At 41.2% G+C, this 21,661-nt stretch overlaps 1 protein-coding gene across 3 annotated transcripts in view; it reads right to left on the bottom strand.

Moving 5' to 3' along the window:
- crebbpa (CREB binding lysine acetyltransferase a) overlaps nucleotides 1-21,661 on the bottom strand; it is a 47,764-nt gene that overhangs the window by 13,199 nt on the left and 12,904 nt on the right. The window contains exons 2-15 of one of the 3 annotated variants that reach the window (XM_085277472.1): nucleotides 20,238-20,956; nucleotides 10,280-10,456; nucleotides 9,825-10,095; nucleotides 5,926-6,039; nucleotides 4,413-4,682; nucleotides 4,201-4,300; nucleotides 3,878-4,015; nucleotides 3,614-3,731; nucleotides 3,259-3,430; nucleotides 2,091-2,153; nucleotides 1,683-1,804; nucleotides 1,308-1,520; nucleotides 688-993; nucleotides 149-328 (exon numbers count right to left, since the gene is read on the bottom strand). In XM_085277472.1, coding sequence (XP_085133598.1) covers nucleotides 149-328; nucleotides 688-993; nucleotides 1,308-1,520; nucleotides 1,683-1,804; nucleotides 2,091-2,153; nucleotides 3,259-3,430; nucleotides 3,614-3,731; nucleotides 3,878-4,015; nucleotides 4,201-4,300; nucleotides 4,413-4,682; nucleotides 5,926-6,039; nucleotides 9,825-10,095; nucleotides 10,280-10,456; nucleotides 20,238-20,956 — 2,963 coding nt within the window. Of the gene's footprint in view, nucleotides 1-148; nucleotides 329-687; nucleotides 997-1,307; nucleotides 1,521-1,682; nucleotides 1,805-2,090; nucleotides 2,154-3,258; nucleotides 3,431-3,613; nucleotides 3,732-3,877; nucleotides 4,016-4,200; nucleotides 4,301-4,412; nucleotides 4,683-5,925; nucleotides 6,040-9,824; nucleotides 10,096-10,279; nucleotides 10,457-20,237; nucleotides 20,957-21,661 lie in introns of all 3 variants that reach the window. The other 2 variants (XM_085277471.1, XM_085277473.1) reach the window with 2 other exon arrangements.

The following is a 21,661-nucleotide window of genomic DNA, read 5'->3' on the forward strand; positions in this document are numbered from 1 at the left end:
TCACAAAAAAAAGTGAATCCAAATCAGGTCGTGATCTAATGAACAACTATCAGATAAGGTGTCTCTTAATTAAGATTAATTAAAATTATAAGCATAAATAAGTTATAGTTTAGGTCTTTACTCATTTTAAATTGCAGTCACAGCTCACCTCCATCTTGGGCTCAGTTTTTCCACCAGCAGCCTCAAATTCCTGTTGATCATGGTGCGTCTCCGTTTTGACCTCTTGGGTAGGCAGGTCTGCTCCAACATGCTGCGAGTGCAGGTCGGCGCTGGCGGCTGAGGCTGGTGTGGGCACCCGATTATCCAGACTGGCTCCTGGCTGAGACAGCTGAAACACAAAAGAGGGAAAAAAGGACAGGGAAGGACAGGGGCAAAGAGGGAGAAAAAATACAGTCATGTGTTTGCAACAACTTTTTTTTGTTTGTTTTGTTTTGCATGCAGGGCTCTGAGGCTATGACACGAATGCACACCTCCCCGTATACATATCATTGCTCCCTTACGATGAGAGGTGTAATATTCCCATTGTGATTGGGGGGGCTTACAAACAGTGGTGAAAATGAAGTTATTAGATAGAAAAGGTGGATGTGGATGGGATGGTTTGGTACATGGCAGGCAGAGGGATGGGAGTTTGCACGGGAGGGAGGAGGGAGTCAAAAGTGGAGGGCATGCGAAGAGACTCAGTCTCACCGGCGTGGTAGGGGGCTGAGGTGGGGGCTGCGTCTGTGCTGCTGCAGGGAGCTCCGTCTGGGGTTGGGACTGGGTGGGGCAGGGCGGGGTGGCACCCTGGGCTGGGGCTGGGGCAGGGAGGGTGGGGGTAGAGCTGCGGCTCGAGGGCTGGGGGAGCGGCAGGTTAGTGGCCCCCCCAGCCGTAGAGGCAGAGGAGGCAGCAGGCGGAGGCGTGGAGTGCAAGGGGGTTTGGGAAGAGGCTAGCTGTGGGCCCAGCGAGGGGCCAAGTGCATTCATGGGGATGTTAGCACTCTGCTGCTGTTGCTGCTGCTGGAGAGAAGGACACACAAAGAGCAGGCAGACACACACACACACACACAACAAGCAGAAAAACATACAGTCATAAGGTCAAACAGACAAACACAACATAGCACACAATTTGGGGTTTAGAAAGCACCTTGTGATTGGTAAAAACAATTTAAGAGTAATTAGTGTGTTGTATGAATGGTGAAGTAATTTGAGTTTAGTTCTTCAGCAACTAGTTGCAATTAGGCGAACTCTGAACAACTGTACCAAAATCAGCCAATCCAAAACCATTATGCGGCTCAGGTAACTACAGCGCCACCTCATTCGTGTCTCACCTGAGTGACAGCAGCCTGTGCCTGTGGCTGACCCATGCCTGGCACCACTGTGACATTCATCGCACCCGTTGCAGCAGCTGGAGCAGATCCTGGAGGAAACTGGTTCTGAGGCAAAAACTGACCCTGGTTGGCAGTCTGACCCACCATGTTTCCTCCACTGTGTCCAGTCATCATGCCCTGGGCCTGGGGCATCCTAGAGGGAGACATTCCCATCTACGAGGCAGGAAAGAAGATATTACTAGGTGCAGTAATCTTATTTGTACACCTAAGTTAGCTTATGCATTACTTGAGAGCGTGTAACTGGGTGCCAGCTCATGTTACACGCCTGCCCCATGTGTGGGTGTGATTTTTGTGGCCCGCGGTCTGCCCCCTTACCGCTGGGACTGAGTTTATGTTCATCTGTTGAGGGTGATTCATGGGTGAGGCAGCACGGGGTCCCATTGTTGCTTGAGACATCTGGGCATTGGGTAGAGTCATGTGGTTGAACTGGTTGATTCCTGTACAAAGGAGTAAATCAGACACTTTAGAAATTGGCACAACAAATAGGAATAAAGAAATATGCCCCAAAGCCAAGCTGGTAGAGAGAAATGTTTTCCTGATTAAGTTCAATTGTAACTTCCCCATTCTTCTTCTTGCCTCTCTTGTATGCAGCTCATTATTTCCTGTACCATACATTTTATGCAGTGTTAATAAGCATGTCTGGCTATCCTGTCTATTCTACCAGTTGTTTTATTTCACTTTTTGTGCACTCTGAAACTCCCATATGTATTATTAAAAATGTACCTTGTGAAGCCTGCATGCGACTCATGATCTGATTTGGCATGTTGGGAAGAGGAATAGGTCCATCTGCAAAAACAAAACAAACTTGTACAGTTAAAAGAAAACAACAATAACAATTAAAAATAAATACATTGCAACATCAGAGACAGATGCTGCTGTTGATAGGCTGCTCACTGAGCTCAGCTCATATATCCATTTTCAATTTTAGACTGGGGGGGAAACGACCTTTTGAAAGTGATTAGACCTGTTAAGGCACATATATAATAGGTAGGGCTGTGCGATATGACCAAAATCTCATATCCCGATATAAAACATCTATCGTCCGATAACGATATAAATCACAAAAATTAACATTTTCTGTAAATTCTGTGAATCTCAGGTAGCTGAAGTGTTTCCAGCTGAGCGTCGTGTAGCTGGAGTCGAGTGTTTTACCGATGCATGAAACTACACATTTTTAGACATAAGTTGTAACGGCCGCCGTTTTCTTTGGGAGTATTTATTACATGGCGTGCTGCGGGGAAAAGCCTGTTCTAACGTTTGAGTCTAAGGTTTTGGTTTTTTTTAAGCACCTGACGGCTCTTTTTTGCTTCTCATCCGTAAATACTCTGCATACTCTTTCACGCGATTCAGTTTATTTTGAAAAGTCTCAACAGGATCTTGAGCTCTATTGTGAAAGGTATGTGGAAAATAAACAAGCGGACACGTGATAGTTTTACCGTCGTTGTTGCTAACGACAACAACGCATAAAAACAGGTGCTTGTCCATCCGTAGTGTGGTTATATTAAATATAAGAGAAAAAGAGAACTTTAAGAAATGAATATAGCCACTACAGTGACCATCAAAAAGATGAAAAAATATTGCTGTAAACAGTTTATTTTGCAACACCACGAAACAAACGATAGCGTAAAATGAAACGATAGACGTTTTTATATCGTCATCCGATATATATCGTTATATCGAACAGCCCTAATAATAGGGCAATATGGATAAAGCCTCTGGGCATACAAACATGACTAAAAGTACAATTTATAATTCTGCCATAAGCCTTTCAAATTGAGAGGGCTGTACAGGTGAACCACTGGTATTTTTATATAACCATAACTGGGTAATTAAATCAATTTGAAAACAATGTGATTTTACCCAAAACACGTTCATATAATCTTACACTTACTCTGTGGTCGTGGGCCCAAGGCATTGGGCTGGGCTAGGACTGGTTGCTGGGTTCCCTGGGCAGCCATAGGTGCCTGGTTGATGATCTGTTTCTGAAGCCTTGAACGCCTCTTCTCCTCCAACTCTTTTTGGATTTTGTATATTTTCTCAGCCAAAAAGTGATAGTACTCGTCCTAAAAGGAAGAAGGTTGGAGGGATGAAGAAAGGCAATATGAAACACTGAGGGAAAAGGCATGTTCTGTGAAATTTTGAACTATGGTAAAAGCCTTTGAAAAGCGTTTGATGTTGAATGTGTCAAGTTGAGCAATTCAAGTCAGTCAATTCAACAACCTGATGCGGTTTTTCAGGATACTTACCCGGCTGTTAGCTGACTCATACATATCACCTTCCACCTTTCTGGCGTAGGCCACTAAGTTCTCCATTCGTCTGTCCTTCAAAGCTGCCGGATCAGGGGTAGGGAATATGGCTTGTACTCTGTTGCAGGAAAGCACAAGATAAGCAAATAGAACTTCTGATAACTTCTACTTAATTTCAAACCATTGCCTTAAATATCCAGCCTTTCAAACAAAATCAAAAGGTGCCTAACAGGTAAGATCTCTCCAGCTGAGGTATACACTTACAGTTTGTGTACGAGGTGATTGCGCAAGTCCTGAGTGACGTGCTCATGCCAGGCTTTCCTGGAGCCTGTGGCAGAGACAGGTGCTGCTGTGGGTAGGCTGCTCATTGAGCCCACAGCTGACCCATCTGACAGCAGCTGACTGCAGGTGCAAATGAAGAAAATTTAGAAATCCCACATCCATGGATATCTATTCCTGTGGTTACTCAATTTAAAAATATATAATTTAAAAAGAAACCTTAAAAAAAAAAACCCCAAACAAACAGGCCAACAAGTATTTTTAATAAATGAATGTAATTATTCTTATTATACTTGACAGAGACTGACTTGTTAGTGTTGAGTGTGTTGGGAAGGGAGTCTGTGTGCAGGTTTGTCTGTTCTGAAGTGGGCACACCCATTGCTGCATTTCCAAGAGCCATCTGGTTACCTGTGAATACAGAATACAGTGAGCAAACGGCACTCCCTTGATTTAAAAATCAAACTCAGTGAATAAAATATGGGTATGAACTGTCATTTTTAAGCATAAAAAATTAATTTACCAAGTGCACTGATGGGTCTCATCTGCTGTGGAAGTTGTTGTTGAGCCTGGGTGTTCGGTGCACCTGCTGTCTGTCCTGCGCCTGGAGCCTGCTGGGTTGGAGCCTGTCCAGTGGCCTGACTGCTGTAGGGCAGCCCAAGTGCCGCATAAGCTCTCTGCATTGAGCTGGGGTCTATGGGGGCTGAGGTACTAATGGTGGGAGTACTAGGCTGGCCCACGCCTACAGAGGACATGGAGTTCTGGAGGCCTGTATTCGGGGAGCTTAGCATGGCTGGGGAGGGATATCAAAAAGTCAGCCCACAACATCCACATGACATCATATTGTTTTATATTGGTAACAACCTGCAAACTGTCTCTACACTAATACTGCAACAAGTTAAGTCTGTACACAAAATGCACATGTGAATACTACTAGCCATTTTTTTGAATATAGAAATAATTCAAATGCAGTCATCATTTTAAAAAGAATACTTCAACAGATAAAAACAAAAACACACATACATCTGCATGCTTTGACTTCGGGCAAGATTAAGTCACAACACGGCAGCATGATACAATCAGAACATTAGTGTAAGGCTAAATGCTTTATAAAGCCAGGGACTGAATAAATCTATAAATCCCTTTAAGGGGAAGAGTGTTCACATATTTTTCCGGGTTCAGGTGTTGGTTGGGCTAAAAGACCAAATCTCTTAGTATGCGCAAAGACTCAAATCAAATGAGGCAGAACAAAGAAAAACTACACCGTCTGCATTGGCAGGAGCACAAGCCCCAACATCATGTTTTTTAACATTTAAGCCAAACTGGGGAAGACTAAGACTAAAATGCTTTAAGTGTTGAAATATGAGGTGCCAAAATAAAATAAAATAAATCCAAGTAATCTAGGCAGAAGAATGAGATGATAGGACCTAAAATACAGCAAACCAGCCAGATGATAGCAGGTACATGAGAGAATCAACACTAAACAGGAACAACAGAAGCTTCCAGTATGTGTTGGAAAGAGCATCAAACTCAGCTCTGTTCTGGTAGAGAGAAGAAGTAAATAACCCAACAGCCAATTGCTCTGTCGGACTCCATGAGCACACGCTCTCTGCATCCTCTCTCACCCTCGATCACACTGCTATACCTCCTGTGTGTCAGATTACAAGCCCAGCAGGACCACACTCTTATTCGCCGAGTGCTTTTAGTCATCACAGAGAAGCAAAGGCCTAGAAATAAATAGCCTGACTGACTCTGAATGCCAAGATATACATAATTCCAACACACACATTCCTGACTTTCGAAAGCGAGCCTTTCTAAAAACTACTACTGTGACCATTACAGCTCAATATACCAATCCTGTAATGACTGAGATACAAATTGAGGCCGTTGACAGAAAGCTCACCAGGTTTCAATATCTTGCTTACCAAAAACAATCTCTGAAAACAATTTCAGCCTAGTTTTTGATTTCTGCAGATATAAGTGTCCTGACAATGCTTAGGTGATGGTGGGCCAGAGATCGCTACTTAGCTACTTACGCTGTTGGGTGCGCTTGTCGCTGGCATTCTTCAGCGGCAGGCAGACGGGACAGTCGTGTCGAGTGCAATTTTTCCAGTGGGAGATGATCTGTCTGGACGACGCACAGTGAGCCACTGCAAGAAGAGAAGACGAGAGAGGAACAAGGTTGAAAACTGTGATACCATCTGTCATATTTGGTCACATCCAACCTGACTAACTTGAACTCATTATGGTTGTTGCATTTATTCCAGTAAGACGACATTAAATTAAATTTCATTTTATTCCACACTAGTCAACCTGTAACCAACATCGCTTCTTTCCTCCTCCTTTTTTATGTTTACCAAGAATCCCCAGCTGCAGTTTTTACTTCATCTGAATAACATCTATCACAGACAAGGCACTTGTGGTAGATTACATCACTTCAAAAGACCCAGGTTGAACAATTCAGACTGGACGTTCTTGATGGATCATTCATTTAACATATGATTCACAGTTGTTACTGGGTTCTGTAATGTACTGGCTAATTGCACATCTAACCTCAAGCTTGCCTCTTTTGGGAAAGTTTTTTTTTCTTCCTCAAACTGCATAACAACTGGTCATAAGAAAATTCTACACAGAACACTAACACACAAAAACTTGTTTACACTCTTGTTTACTTGTCCTCTGAGAAAAAAGAAGAAAATCACAACATACTGACACAGTAAATGAGAGACACTCGAGAACAGTCCAAGAAGTTAGCTCACCATTTCAGCCCACTGCAGTAATTTTCCCTCTTGAAAGGCTGCTGGTTGAGCCTAGTGGAGAGGGGACCTACACTGCATTTGCTAATGGGAAACTGAACAAACCGGGGTACTTCATTTCATCTCTGGCCAGGCTAATGTAGTAGGAGCTAATCTGACAAGAAATCACAACCTGGCGCTTGCTTGCTCCTTGGCACTAAGTAAATGCTGGTCCACATTAAACTGCTACATGGATTCAAGGGCTAGGCAGAAATTAACATAATTATGTTTTATTATTTTTGTAAGAAAGCCAAAAGAGCTGGCGAAGACTCAAAGTACTGCTATCATACTGGTATCTTTTTATAAATTCAGTATGCAAAGAAAGGCTCTCATATTTAAGTCCACTGCCAATCCAAGCACGACTCGAACTGCTCACACTATAGACTCTGGGGTTTCTCACTCGAGAATAAATGGAGCCAACAGACTTCAGATAAATCTATAACGTTAGTGATAACTGTGTGTCGGGGAACAAAATCTCACTACACAGTTATTTCAGTGGTGCTGAGAGGCAAGGATCCAAACCAAAAGGAAATGAGCTGGTATGGAGAGAGCAGACACAGACTCCTTTACACTTAACACACCTTGGCCCCTTGAGTGTTTGGCTTGCAACTGAACTTGAGCATTCAAGCCCAAAAGCTGTGCAAAGGGCACAGAGCCAAATTTAAATGAGAGTAGCTTTGGGGGAATTTTTCATGGTAGGAATGCTGGGGCCGACACAGAAAGGAGCAGACAGAAACAAACAAGGAAAAATTCACCAACAGAGTGAAATCAACTTTTGGAAGGAGCAGGAGCAGACTTGGTCACAAACAACGATACGTGTGGGAGTTCCCCTTGTGCAAAGTCTGGTTAAGATAAATAGACCTGCAGCAACAATCAAACTTGCATATGATAAAAATGGACATAAATTGGACTTAAATATATCATAACTAATATATCATCTATGAATAACAACAAACAAACAAACCACACAATAGAGATGTATGAAAATACTTATGAAGATATATTGAGTTAGGAGATGTTGTTACTGTTTGTTCCCCTGTGTTGCAAACTTGCAAAATTGATAAAGCTGACACGTCCATTAGTTTACCTCAAATAACCTAATCACAAAATATACATTTCAAACATATACAGAACAAAGAGGAAGAAAACCTAACCTGTAGGCGATTGTAGAATTTTTAAAATTCTAAAGTACCTGAGGCAAAGGGGGACAGGGTTGAGAAGCTCAATTTTATGTTCATGATCCAACAAATAACCCCACAAGCTGCATGTCTTTGGACAGTGGGAGGAAGCCGGAGTACCCGGAGGGAACCCACGCAAACACGGGGAGAACATGCAAATTCCACACAGAAAGACCCCGGCCTGATGTTGGAATTGAACTCAGGACCTTCTTGCTGTGCGGCAACAGTGCTAACCACCATGCCACTGTGCTGCCTTGTGGGGATAGGTTAATTGGATAATCCAAATTGTCACTAGGTGTGAATGTGCGAGTGAATGAGAGCGCGAATGGTTGTCTGTCCCTGTGTGTTGGCCCTGCGACAGACTGGCGACCTGTCCAGGGTGTACCCCGCCTCTCGCTCTATGACAGCTGGGATAGGCTCCAGCGCCCCCCGCGACCCTGAAAAGGATAAGCGGAAGCGAATGGATGGATGGATGGATCCAACAAATAGAGAGGACAAAAATCAAAACATCAAGTTCAGTGTCTCTCTTTAAAAATGATGGAGAGGCATGAACCATAAAACCTTTGGGTGTCTCTAGAAGCACACTAGCTTCAGAAACCATGAGATGCATGAAGGCAGGAATTTCTGAATTTCTAAATTTGGACAAAACAAGAACGGCTTTGGTAACCAAAAACCCACTTCTACTGTTCCATTCACCTTTCAGCACAACAATAACCCAAAGCATACTGCCAAGATGCAACTGGAGTAGCTTTGGGACAATTCTGTGAGTGTTCTTAGTTTAACTGCCAAGATCAAGGTGCACAGAGCTTGTGGAAACTTGGCCAAGAAGGATGTTCAAAGAAGCAGTTCCTACCAAAGGGGCTCCTACATGGAGATTTATACATCTGAAAATGTTTGTGAATGAAATCCGATTTTAAATTTATTCCATGAATCTAATCGCTGTTTCAGGATGATGACAGAAAGGCATACTTCTACCAAAAATAGCAACACAGATGGCCACAATACGAGAATAAATGAAAAGAAAGCTGCTGCTAAAAAAAACGTTATCATGCTCAAATGTCAGCAGTTTTCTTCTTGAGGCAGTTACTGATCAGGTTTGTGTGTAAAATAAGTAGAATTATCACTGTGTTTGTGTGTTCTCCCCGGGTACTCTGGCTTCCTCCCACAGTCCAAAGACATGCAATTTGTGAGGTTAGGTTAATTAATGATTCTAAATTGCCCATATGTGTGAATGTGAGTGTGAATCATCTGTCTCTATGCGTTAGCCCTGTGACAAATTGGCGACCCGCCCAGGCTGTACCCTGTCTCTCGCCCTATGACAGCTGGAATAGGCTCCAGCCCTCCCTGCGACCCTGATAAGGATAAGAGAAAGCACGGTGATCTGTCCAATCTATTCAAGAAACTATTTTTCCTTCAGAAATGGTAACACAGCAACTGAATCTGCAAATTCAGCTGTCAACACAGCGCAACCTGAATTAAATAAACCTTAGATTCAGTTACCAATATTGGATCTTAGCAAAGAAATCTCACCCAGTGCAGATTCTTTCCCTGGGGAAAGTCCAGTCTATGTAGCTCAAATTCCTGTGGCTTAAAAAAGTGATGTTATGATGTTTTAATTTCTAGCTTGTATGTTGTTTTGTCATTTGTTTTACTACTCTTATGGGTAGGAGGGGTAAAAACAAGTTAATACTAAATAGACACAGTTATAGATAAAATAGACCATGTTTTTTGTTGTTAAGGGCAGTAGAGGCCTTAAAAAATGCAAAATAAACAAATAAAATAAAAAAAATTTTGTTAAAAGCAGCTTGAATAAAAAGCTGCGGGTGTTTACTAAGAGCTAAGCTATTTGTGTTCTGACCCTTTAATGTCTCAATCAGTGTAAAAAGGGGTCGACTTCCATGAACTGTCCATCTGGAAATTATCGTTCATTTCCTTCACTTCATTTCAAATGCTTCTACTCACCCTGGCAGGATTTGCCAGCCTGGCAGTGCGTCATGTGATTAAGGACGTTCTTCATAGTGCGGCAGTGAGGCAGGGCGCAGGCCCTCACTTCCCCATTAGCCTGTTCTCGTCGCTGGCATTTATGTGCGTGGAGCAGCAGGACCAGCTGCTGCTGGATCAGCTTGCGCTTCTCAGGGTCGGCTGTGGGGCCTGCCGAAGGCACTGCCACACCTCCGCCACCAGCCAGCGGGAGCATCGCTGCCTGCTGCTGAGGCGGCTGCTGCTGGAGCTGCTGCACGGACAAAACAGGCAGATAAATGTCAAAGTTGTGATAAGTTATCAGCAATTCAACAGTGTGACTCAGAAATGGTGCCAAAAAGGAGATAATTTATTTGTAAATGGTATTTATAAAGAAAAACAAGAAAAATAAATGTTTTGTGTACAGTAATATCTGAATATGTCTAAAAAGTACTGACCATGTTTGGCACGCTAGTAACAGCAGCTCCTTTGAGCTCATTAGGGAAGGGTGGCAGGCTGTTGGCAAGGGCAGACTTGTTCTGGAGCTGCTGCTGAGGGTTTAGCTGCTGGCCAGGTCCTGTAGCTCCCTGACCATAGGACTGCGCCCCGAACGGACCATTACTACCCAGGCCCATCTGAAAATACGGACAAATGACCAATAAGTCAGCACAGTAATTGAGCAGTGTTGTTAGCTGCGGGGGGGGGGGGGGGGGGGGGGGGGGGGACGACGACCCCAAAACAAAACTGCTTATAGTCCAGAATCCTGAAGGAACAGACTCAGATTGATTAAAGCATTCACAAGTTTAAAACATTTGATATAATGTGGTTAAATGTTTACCTGAGGGATTATGTTAGTTCCTCATTTACAGCCTTAACATGTCAAAAAAAGGTTCTGCCTCAATTTCAATGCCAATTTGTCATTACAAGACCCCCTCTGCCAAGACAAGCACTTGCGTAGCTGTGCCAGGATAATTGTGCCTGGTCCTGTTCTAAGCAGCACAGTGATGCTCTGGCATCCTGTCAACTCAGCATGACACAAGCTATTGCCAGGAAAGACTTCTTGACTACTGAGTCATTTTTCCTCCTGCTCCCTTCTTTACTTAAGCTAGTTAGTAGACATGGCACAACTGAAAACTTTACTAACAATGCAGCAATTAACATGAGTCACCAGAAAAATGCTCTTCTACTCTGGCTTTTTTCTTTAATTAGCCATTTCAACAGGTAGTTAATCATAAATTGTGTTCTCAAGATCCTTTTGGGTTGTAGGAGAAATTGTTACTAAGTTTTATTAAGAAAAGCTTGTATAATAACAAATCTGCACAAATCATCAGGAACACAATTTATCTTAAGAGATTATGACCCAGTTTCGCAGTCTTACATATGCGACTCTTATCACATATGTGGGTGGAGGTTGTACACCTGTTATTTAAACTGGAGGTGTTCCTGTCAACTAATTTCCCTCAACAACTAAAACAAAACAATGCCACAGTCTAAAGGGCATGGTTAAGCACCATTTGAAATTGGAAATGTGTGGCATCAAACACAATTTCACATCAGTGTGCCCAATGGCAGCTTGTGTTAATGCCAACATATTTCACCTGCAGGTTAACATCCACACACCCTTGGAGAAGGTGGTTACGTGCCACTTTAACTCCGCAAACAGTCATTCCTCTTCCAAGTTTGCACAGGTTTTTAAGCACAGACAGTATAAAAGATGGACACTGCCGCTCTTACGCCACCTATTGGTTTTGGACTCTACAGTCTCAACTTTTGATGTGATACGGCATATTTGTTTTTCAAGCCTAAATGTACCATATATCATACAACAAGCCATAACTTTAATCAGATGAACCATTAAAAATTCTCCAAGCGCTAGTGATAGCACCAGCTTCCTATTTGGGACAACCATCCAACAATGCAGCCAACTCCACTATCTAAGCATTTGAATTGTACAAAAAGTTCAGCTGACTCAGAGCCGTTAAGAGGAAGAAAATCCTTCATAGATGCCAAAACTTAGCTTGTACCAGACTGTAAATACACTTTTTTAATGCTGTAATATTGTGCATTTTAACATAGGAGTCTAAGGGGGATACCTTGCTTTTGGAGCCAGTCGCAAATGGTTACAAGAGAAACTGCAGTTTTTGACACTTCCATACTGCCATTATTTTACGCTCCAGAGATTGCTCTGTGGTTTTTAAGATTGTCTCACATTCCTTGTTTACAATTTCCCATCACAGAGACAGAGTTGCTGCCATTTACTGTCTGTGTAACATCTTAAAAGACATCCAAACAGGAAAACATCTGTCAAAAAAAACTAAAAAAAAAAACCCAACAAAAAACCCTTTGATTGTATTTACATGCCATATTAAATTTTATTTTTTAAAGAAAACATTGTCTTGAATGCAAAAATATATAAACACTCAAGTTCTCTCTGGCAGAGTTTTATATCGTGGATGAGGCAGATTTGTTGTGTGTCCATGTTTATGGGTTGTTGTGCATGTGTGTCCAAGTGTGAAGAAGTCAAGCGAAAAGTGAGTTTGCGTCTATAAGCCTTCAAAGGAGAATGTGGTGGCTGCAATGAAGAAAAGCGAGCACATCAGCATTCTGAAGTTTGTCCAGCGCTCTGACGCAAAGTTTCTGTGCAGCTGAAAACAGATGCATAATGGTTTAGATGTTAATTAATATTAATAATAATTCAGCGTCCAGAGCTTTACTGGTCCATGTCCATTTTTATTGGCTTGTGAAAAATACTTTTATTTTTATGTTTTTACATATTATTACAATTTAATGAACACAATATCTTTGATTACTTCACTTTTAATCTGAAAAATGTTCCCAAAGCTTTTAAATTAATCTGGTCTAGTACACCACATGCCCCCCCTCACATTAAATGTTTTAATGGAGAGTACATCTTCGCGGTGTGTAAACAGTTCCACATTAAACTGTGCCAGTGTCATCATCACTGTTGCTGTTGTGTTATTGGTTTTTGTTTAAAATTGGGGGCTGCGTGGGCTTAATGTTGTCATAAATACATTTCTATTGCAGGTCTGTTTTCAGTCGCAAATGTGTGTGAAATAACACAGAGCCACGTGTTAAACGAAGCATCGAAGCAAAGAATGTTTGTCGAGAATTTTTTATTTTTGGATTACTCGAATCGTTGGAGCTCTAGTGCATTCACAACTTAATCTACTTGAATGGGCTAGATAAACCAAACAGCTGTCAGCAGAGCCTAAAACAGAGAGCACAACAAACCAAATCAGCACAGCAGCCATGACTGTCATAAGTTTCAAAGTTTGACTGAAGGGTTTATCCAACTACATCCAAACCAAAATAGCGCTCACGCTCAAGAAGTCTGAGTGCATACATTAAGATGTGTGCCGCTGGAGGGAATAAAATCCTTGTTAGTGCCTTGCATTATACACTGATTAACTTGCTGCTGCTCTCTCATCCAGAGAGCTGCTGGGAGACCAGACCAGACTCTGCCATGCCAGGCCAGGCTGTATCCCCCTCAGGCTGTTGACACCGCTCCAATAGACCAGATAAAAAAGACCCAGCTGAGACGACCAGACACTGGCAGGCTTTCAACACAGCTGAGCAGACGGACACACACCCACACCCACACCCACCCCCTTCGTTTCACTCTCTCCATTCAGTCCCCCGCTCTCTGACACACTCCACACATCGACAGGCAGGACAGTTGCCAACTATCATCTCACCACGTTGCTGCCAGGCGAGACTGTTCAGCTGAGCTAGCCTCCCTCCTTCATCCCAAGTGTACTCCGCCTCTGTCATTTCAACTTATTAAGTGGTTTACAATACCTGTCTTTCTTTGCATCACTGAAATGGTAAGCAGCCACCCAATAAGCTGGAGAAGGCTGGGCGAGTGCTCATGCGTATACAGTAACAAAAGGAGCATGTGGCGGTAAGGAGCTTCTCACCAACACAAATGCCCAGAAAGAGATTTACAACCTGCGATTAAAGGACAATAGAGGAAGCTGCATACAAAGAATGGGTCTGGTGGTTTTCTCCTTCAGAGCAGTTGGTGACATGATAATCACAGAGGACCAGCTGAGCCTAAAACATGCACACGGACAAGGTTTCTCCTGGCTCAGAACGGGCCTCGAGTGGGTGACTACGCATGGCCATAAATGCAATCAGCCCACCATGAGTCTGTGTTGTGTTGTGTTATTTGAATGAAAGCTATACATTTAGTTGTTAATAAGCAAATACTATAAGTAAATAGATTAACCCTTTAAGACCTACCATAGAACCAAGTCCGCCAGAGATTATCTTTATATTTTTACATGCTGTAGTGCCATTTGTGGGAGCATTTCAAATTGCTATACATCAATACAACAGGTATATCCCAAATTTTAATAATATGTATGCATTAAGTCCATAGTAACTACATAAATTGCAAAAAAAAAAGTGCAATAAACTACAAAAAACAAATTGAAAATCGTTTGGGGTTTTTTTTAAACATATATTTCTAGTTAGAGTAATGTAAGAGGCTTATCCCTCAAAACTGTAAATACAAAAAAGTTGCACAAAATAGTTTCCAATCATGCGGAATTTATTTTGAGTGTCTTCCTAGTTTTATTTTTGAGATACGCCAATTTTTATATACACTGCAGGAAAAACAAATATAAATATTATAATGTAAATTTGCAAAAAAACAAAACAAAACAAAAAAAAAAGCATGTGCATCAAAATAAATTATTTCCAGCAGTGCAATTTGAGTTCTAAGCATCCCAGAAACAATACAGAAAAGCATAAAAGTCAAATATAACTTTTAAAAACACCAGTACAGGCTTATAAGTCCCTGAAGGCAAAAAAAAAACAAAAAAAAAAAAAACCTACATTTTCCACGAAAATGACGTCACTTCCGGTTTCGGGCAGGTAATGGCGGACACGCGATAGTTCGCGCTGACATCTATTCCAATGTAGGAAGTGTTACGAACAGCTGATCGGATCAGCAAAGCATTTTTCTGGAATATTATATTTTTGTTCCTGCAAGTGCTTTTTATGCAATTTTTGGGAAGCTATATGTGGAAGGAAACTGACCTAGGACAAGCTAATGGCACAAGTTGTAAGTATAACTCCTCCGGTTTCATATGCGAAAAATTTTTTTTATTGCGCTAGCTTACATGGTTCCAGTTCTACAGAGATTTAAAAATAGTTATGCAAAACGGAGTGTGCCCTCTCCAACCGGTTTTAAAGGGTTAAACACAAACCCTATATGATTAGACACGCTGAGCTATGATTCATATTTGCCTGTAAGTCATGGGGTAAAAATAAGGTTTTCCTTCTTTCTTTCTTTCTTTTTTAAATTAAAAGTCTTTATTTTCAACAAAAATTTTCAATTTTCACCAAGTAGGGGTCTGTAGTTTGACTTAAAGTGAATTGGCCCATAATTTAATTATGACGGGCAGCTAGAGCAAAAAAAACAAAAACAAAAAAACCCCACCACCTTTTTGGGTTATATTTAAACCTGCAGAATATCCGTGGACTCTCCGTGTACACCACTCCACTTTAGCTCCTGTTTTCCCCTTCCAGAAAGTTGGCATTTGACAAATGAAGCAGTTAACTGTGTAACCTCAGCTCTTGACCTGAGGGCTACAAACTGTCAGTGTAGCTGCTAACGGGAAGCTTCAGCAACATGTAGCTTTATCTGTATTCTCATGCAAAATAATGATTCAGAACAAAATTATGAAATCAAAGATCATTCTAGGCTTTTTTTAACATGTGAATAGTGACTCTGTCAGATGACTTTAGTTATAAAACTGGGATACGCTAAACAGTTTCGAAAACAGCTTGGAAGCAACGCCCGGCTTACATTAGTCTCAATTGCTATCATTTAGACGCTTTTGGTTTTTCTTGGCATTAACTGGCTGTGGGAGGCACCAAAATCTGTGCAGGAAAAATCCCTGACAGAGGCATACACACAAAAAACAGGCCCGTTTCTGTAAATGCTGACAGCCCCGTCGCTGTTACTTCGACATCAGCTTTTAATTGTTTCTGTGGTTAAATCGTGTCTACAGACGCTGGGAATGACTCGACACACATTCACTATCTCAGTAAGTCTCTTCTCAGAAGACTGGAGCTTCTGTGTATGTGTGCTGTGGTTAAGAACAAATTTGGTGTCTTGGCTTTGACACAGCCAGTTAAATAGATGGCTTCCTAGTGATTTCCTGCAAAACCACATTGGTGACAAGTGTACGTGTAAGCCGCAAATGACACTCTCCCATAGACACACACATAATTATGCATCCCTAGACTAATCTTAACAACAACTGAACAGTTGACAGCAGTGTACCAGTTCCCTGCCAACAGTGGAGTATGCATTTTTGAGTGCTATAAACAAGTGGACTGGAAGAAAGAACTGTTTAGATGAACCATAAACGTGACTTGCGAAGTGTATAGATACAGATGCACTCGTGCCTACCTTCATCACACAGAGTGTGTGTTGAGGAGGGGCTTCAATTAAGCTCCTAATCAATGATAACAAAAGCTTTGGTGTGTTGCTATAGTGAATGTAAAAAGTCATTTGAGATGAATCTCCATCTCATTACACAGCCAATTAAAAGCTATATATAAAGCTAAGCTCTAGTAATTTTTTCAGATGCACAAAAAGCATTTCAAAATAACTGTCTATGCAAATCAAACTGTGTCCTATATCATTTGAGAATAACTGCGAGCTAGGGCTGGGCCATATCATCCTGTTCACGGTAATACTGGTATAATGTTAGGCAATGATAAGAAAATGAAATATCACGATAGAATATGGGTAAAACGTGCATGCGCAGTGCCTTTGTTTTCATACACACATGGTGGAAAAAGCATGGCGGCGACGGAGAATAAGGGCGAAAGCGGATCGTTGAATGAAACAGATGAATCAGAATTGGTTTGTAAACATGATGTAACTTCAGTGGTGTGGAACTGGTTTGGCTTTTGTCCGGCAGATGCAGACCAAAGCACTTCTTTTGTTAGAGCATGCAAGCGGGCCGCCGTTATTACCGAACCGATTTTATGTGGTACGCGACGCTCAAAAATCTTTTATAAAAAAAAAAAATTAAAAAAAAGTTTTAGTACGACTTTGGTAAGCTACGAAGGCGCACCACTTGATGGATTGCTGGGGCATTACGGCTACCGTAGTCAGGAGCCTCGCGGAGTGATACGTACTGTGCTTCAACATAATATTACCGCATTGTGTGTGTTTATAAGGTTGATCTGATATCCTTGTGTTGGTGTTGTTCCCAGATCATCATACTAAATGTTGTTCCAGGATCAACATTGCAAGTGACCAATCAGATGTTGTGACGTCATACTTTTGCGACTTCGGGAAAAACCGGCGAATGGCTTGGCGCGCAAAGGAATAACGTCACAACAATGTGATTGGTCACTTGCAATGTTGAACCTGGAACAACATTTTCATGATGGTCTGGGAACAACACCAACACGAGGATATCAGATCATCCGTGTTTATAAGCTCTTTTGAAGTTTTGTGGATATTATACATGGTTATGCTGAGGATATGTCGGCCTTTTGGTTAAACTGTCAGCAAGGAATTTGCATTTGCACTGTTAAATTTTTACATAACTTTAATGCACATAAAAAAACAGCTGCTTGTTTAAGTGAAAATACATTGATGGGGGGGTGTTGCACTAATAAAGTTGTGGAGTTGTTAAGTATTTTGTCTCGAGTCAATTATATCGTTATCGCAAATTTTCAAATATATATCGTTATGAATATTTTTGGCCATATTGCCCTGTCCTACTGCGAGCTGTTAATTCCACGAGTCTAGATTTGTAACTTTGCCATTTATGAAAGGTTGCTACACAAAGCAAAGTAAAACAACATTTATAATGGGATTGGGCAATAAGGAAAATGTAAGATGTCTTATATTAAAAATGAACTGAAATATAATGCAATAAAAACATGATTTCATAGACCTCGTTTAATGCTAGTTCCTTTTCAGTTAGGATCTGCCACAAATTTTAGGAAAGTTGAACAATTCTCCATATTTCACAAGATAAATTGTGAATGAGATTCTAAAAATAAAAATCACCCTAATTAGCACTGACAGGTCAAACTGATAACTAGCAAAAACATATAAAAAAGGAATTAAAGAAAAAAACCCCCCCAGCAATTTCAATTCAATTTAATTAAAGCTGTTTCAGGAGTTTTTAAATGTGATTTCTATCCAAAAGGTTATTAATGAAAATTAACAGTATAGATCTTAAGTATGTGCCAAAAAAATTGAAGAGAAAGGCACAAACATGTAAAATGCTTTAAAACAGATGTTTTCTGAGGTAGCAGAACATTTAACATAGTTTTGTGGTGGATCTTTACATGTCATATTTAGGGAGAAACAAAACCTTTGTTTGTTTACAATATAAACTTCAAACAGCAGTTTTAATTTCTGCTGTGTCACTGTAGTGCTAAAAAAAAAAAAAAATAAATAAAAATAAAAATTTTTTACTCCATGAGCACAGTTTTAAAGCTGTGCCAGGTGATCACATAAAAGGACGTTGCTTTTAGGGCTGGGCCATATTATACCGTTCACGGTAATACCGGTATAATGTTAGGCAACGATAGGAAAATGAAATATCGCGATAGAATATGAGTAAAACGCGCATGCGCAGTGCCTTTGTTTTCATACGCACATGGCCGATTGTTGAGTGAAACAGATGAACCAGAATTGGTTTGTAAAAATGGTGCAACTTCAGTGATGTGGAACTGGTTTGGTGTTTGTCCGTCAGATACACGACAAAGCACATTTTTTTGCAGAACATGCAAGCGGCCGTCGTTATTGTCGTATTTGTCGGACTAAGATGCTCTTAAATCTGGGAGTAATCTGGGTCCTAAACTCCGTATGCTTCAGTTCAAACGAACACTGCAGCATCACTGAGCGTTAAAAACTGTCTAAATTCTTTCATCTTTAATAAAACGATCAGCATTGCTGCTTTACCAGGTGTAACTATGAAGTTTAACTTTCAGGCATCCATTAAAACAAAATTTATTACATTTAACAGAGTTAGAAGTTAGCAGGAAGCTAGCGGAAGTTAGCTCGCTAGTTACCTAAGCATGATATAGCATGTTCTGACTGAGAGATTTCTGAAAAAAAATCAAACGTACAGCTCTGCTATCACTTCCAACATAAATGAAGACAGAAAACTAAACAGCAGTGACGTTTGTAGGGTTACTGAAGTTGGGCTAGCTGGTATATAATGATGTGCTACGTAATCGCTAGCGACACAGCTATGTTAGCATAACATAAACAGGGAAGCTGGAGGACGAACACTAACACTTTTCCACTTATAAAAGTTAACGTTAAAGTTCCTGATAATTAGAGACAAATGCAATCGCATGGCAGGGTGCTGTAAACGGACCAAACTTCAGTCAGGAGAACAACTGAGATAATCCATCCACAATACGAGGTTAGTCATTAATATACTGCAACAACATGGGAATAGAGCAGCTGCCAGAGAATTCAACATTAATGAATCAATGGTACAGAAGTGGAGGAAGCAAGAAGAATGAGTTTAATAAAGTTTGATTTATCTGACTGCTTTGTTTCGCTTAATGTGCGTTATAATCCCGTGCACCTTATGGTCCGAAAAATACGTACTGCACACTGCAGTTTAATGTTGCAAAGCACCTCTTTTTAACTTCAGTGGATATTATACATGGTTATGCTCAGGATATGTCAGCCCATTTCTACTGGAAATGCCTTTTGGTTAAACTTTCAGCAAGGAATTTGCATTTGCACTGTTACATTTTTATAAAGCTTTAATGTACATAAAAACCAGCTTCTTATTTAAGTGAAAATAAATGGAAGGTTGTCTTTTTGCGCTAGTAATGTTGTGGAGTTGTATTTTGTCTCGCATCAATTATATCGTCAGTTATATCGTTATCGCAAATTTTCAAATATATATCGTGATAAATATTTTTGGCCATATCGCCCTGCTCTAGTTGCTTTCCAATAATGTTGCTTTCACTCCCAAATAAGTGCGAACATTTGTGCATGGCTCAACAAATCCGGCATCCGCATAGTTTAAAATTTTTACAAAATAATTTACTGGCTTAAATGTTAGCGTCAATTAATAGAGGATCACAGCATAAACTGGGCCCAGAATGACAAGATGCAAAAATGCCACATTAACAAGCTTTTCGACTTCGCCTATACAATGAGTGACCACCTAGTTTGTGTCCAGTGTTAAAGTTGTTCCAACACACCTTTTCTTTAATCAAAAATGAATACTTCAATGCAATTTAAAACAAAACAAACAAACAAAAAAAATCAGTGCCAGAGAAATATCCCGTGTGTGCCAAAAAAATACTTGGGGCTCACAATTTACATGTGCCAACACTTGATATAAAACAAACAAAAATAATAAAATAAGTGTCACTCACCTTGTTCATGTTGCCTGCTTGCTGAGCAGTACTGAGGGTAGTGTGAGCTCCCATCTGTTGCCCTCCCTGTGTGAGCGTCTCTGCCAATGCACTACCTGATCCTCCTTGTCCTGTTGCAGTTCCCTGCATTGTCTGTCCCTGGTACTGCATGCCTGTTACCCCTGCCCCACGTCCTCTCCCAGCTCCAGGTACAAGGCCACCATTCATCACTTGCCCAGGCTGCGGCTGCCCTCCCTGGTTCAGGAGTCCAGTATGGCCCTGGTTGTTGTTAATCATGGCCTGACTGAACCCAGTTGTGTTTAAGCCCATAGTTGCAGTATTGTTGTTGTTGTTCTGTCCTGCTACTCCAGTTGGGGTTCCTGCTTTTTGGGCCTGAGGGGACGGGTGGTTGTTGGGGGAGCCCTGGCCAAGAGGGCTCTTACCCAGTGGTGCTCCTAACTGTGGCCCCATGCTGCCTGGCTGAGAGCTAACTGTGCCTATATTAGAAGTAGTACCAGCCCGAAGCAGCTCTGAGAGCTGCTTGTGCTTGGCCGCTGCATCTGGGACGGCAGAGGCACTGCCACCGCCAAGTCCTGACTGAGTGCCTCCTGGTCCGCCAGCTCCAGGTGCTGCTCCACCATTTGAAGGGATCCCGCCCATCAGGCTAATATCACCTCCATTGGGGATCAACTCATCTGGAAGGTCATTCTCCAAATCGTCCCAGGAGAGTGACCCAAGATCTATGAGAAGGGATAGAGAAGCAAAATGTCACAAAATGTTTTATACAACCATGTGACTCAGTGCCAAGCATTCATTCTCCTCTGCTTCAAATAAGCCTGTACTCAAATCACTGAGTACCAGAGCATCTAGATCTTATCTACTGCTAGCAACTTATTCTACAATGCAACACATGACAGTGGGAAGATTTTTTTTCTACCTTTTAACAGTTTTGAGTCCCCACCATAAACATTCCAACCACAGCAGAAAAACAGCCAGCATGTAGGGCTGCTCGATTATGGCAAAAATGATAATCACGATTATTTTCACTGAAATTGAGATCTCGATTATTTGACGACATTTATTTAACAATAACAATGTATTGAATAATGACTTTAAAGATTATCAAAAAATAATATAAAATAGTGTGCAAATACTGCTAAAAGTGCAAATGTTTGCAATATAAAAAATAAATGAAAAATGTAAACATCTATGTTTAGTGAACTTTGCAGTGTTGCTCTGTGGTACAGCTACGACACTGTAGCAAAGTTTACACACTATGTCTACTTGATCCACGTCCGACTCCGCGAACCCATAAAGTCACTCTCCTCTCCAGATAATTTCTAGGGCTGAACGATATATCGCATTTGCGATAATATCGCGACATGATCAAGTGCAATTTTCTAACCGCAAAGGCTGCGATTATACTCTGGACATGTCCAAATTCA

This window comes from Mchenga conophoros, linkage group LG6 (genome assembly GCF_057382185.1).
Source record: "Mchenga conophoros isolate Kocher_MC1m ecotype Shallow Benthic linkage group LG6, M_conophoros_male_GT1.1, whole genome shotgun sequence".
Lineage (NCBI taxonomy): Eukaryota > Metazoa > Chordata > Actinopteri > Cichliformes > Cichlidae > Mchenga > Mchenga conophoros.